The sequence below is a fragment of the Echinops telfairi genome, unplaced genomic scaffold, assembly GCF_000313985.2.
Source record: "Echinops telfairi isolate 266 unplaced genomic scaffold, ASM31398v2 ScPeMD7_2;HRSCAF=8, whole genome shotgun sequence".
Taxonomy (NCBI): domain Eukaryota; kingdom Metazoa; phylum Chordata; class Mammalia; order Afrosoricida; family Tenrecidae; genus Echinops; species Echinops telfairi.
In genome coordinates, this window is record NW_022103898.1 from 8,606,304 (window position 1) to 8,607,292 (window position 989).

Genomic DNA, 989 nt, shown 5'->3' on the forward strand with positions numbered 1-989 from the left:
CCTAACAGGTGCAGGAGCTGGTCCAAGGAAGCTGTGCAGACGGTTTTGGAAGGGGACAGCCAGGCCTTGCTTTGGAGGTGCTTCTGGGTGCACTCCAACTGCCAACCTTGCCCCTTGGCCATGGAGGGAGCCTGCTGCTCGCACCGCCTCGGAGTTCTCAGCACTGGGGCAGAGCGGGTTGCCTGGGGGGCGGGGATGCAAACCGCAGTGCCGGCAGTTTGAAGCCACCGGCTACTCTGAGGGTCCCATTGAGAGAGAGTAAGTCTTGGAGACCCATGGGGGCAGTTCTGCCCTGTCCTGCAGGGTCCCTCTGCTTCCGCATTGACTCGATGGGCGGGAGTTTGGCGAGAATGAACTTGGGTGGCTGGATGGAAAGTGGCTGGGGCAGTGGGGGCTGTGGGGAAACAGAGACCTGAAGGGCAAGGGGGTCTCTGAGGGGAGCAGGCTTCGGACAACAGCAAAAGCCAGGGTGGGCCCATGGGGCATTCGTACAGTGTACCCCTAGGGAGAAAGGGAGACCTGTGGGCTGAGGCTGGGCAGAGTGGGTGCAAGGCAGCTGGGCAGTAACAACACAGTGGTTGCACACCGGCCGAAGGAGTCTGTTCATTCTGTGGGAAGGCCTCGGCTGGTTTCTCCTGAATCGGAGCCAAGTCCAGAAGTGCCCGGGGCTGCCATTCACACTAGTTCCTCCCCTCTGTCCTCCCACAGTCCTTTAGTGCGGCCTCACCTGCCGCCCAGAGCAGCCCTGGAAGTTACTGATGATCTAGAGCCCAATAGGATTTCTGGAGTTCCTGGCAGCCGCACCCCAACCCCAACCCCAACCCCGCCCCAGGGTCGACCTTTGGGTCCCCTCACTTACCACACTGTGGTTGAATTTCTTGCTGCTCCCTGACTTCTGGGAGAAAAATCTCTTGTGCGTGTGCCCAGAGAAAGCCCTGCCTGGCAAGAGGAAGGGCGGTTCTCAGCCCTCCGTACCCGGTGGGGGTGGG

General features: G+C 60.9%; 1 protein-coding gene across 1 annotated transcript in view; it reads right to left on the bottom strand.

The window, feature by feature from the left end:
- FAM227A (family with sequence similarity 227 member A) overlaps positions 1 to 989 on the bottom strand; it is a 75,000-nt gene that overhangs the window by 34,137 nt on the left and 39,874 nt on the right. Inside the window, exons 13-14 of the mRNA XM_045290882.1 lie at positions 860 to 939; positions 107 to 182 (exon numbers count right to left, since the gene is read on the bottom strand). Of these exons, the coding sequence (XP_045146817.1) occupies positions 107 to 182; positions 860 to 939 (156 nt within the window). The remainder of the gene's footprint in view (positions 1 to 106; positions 183 to 859; positions 940 to 989) is intronic.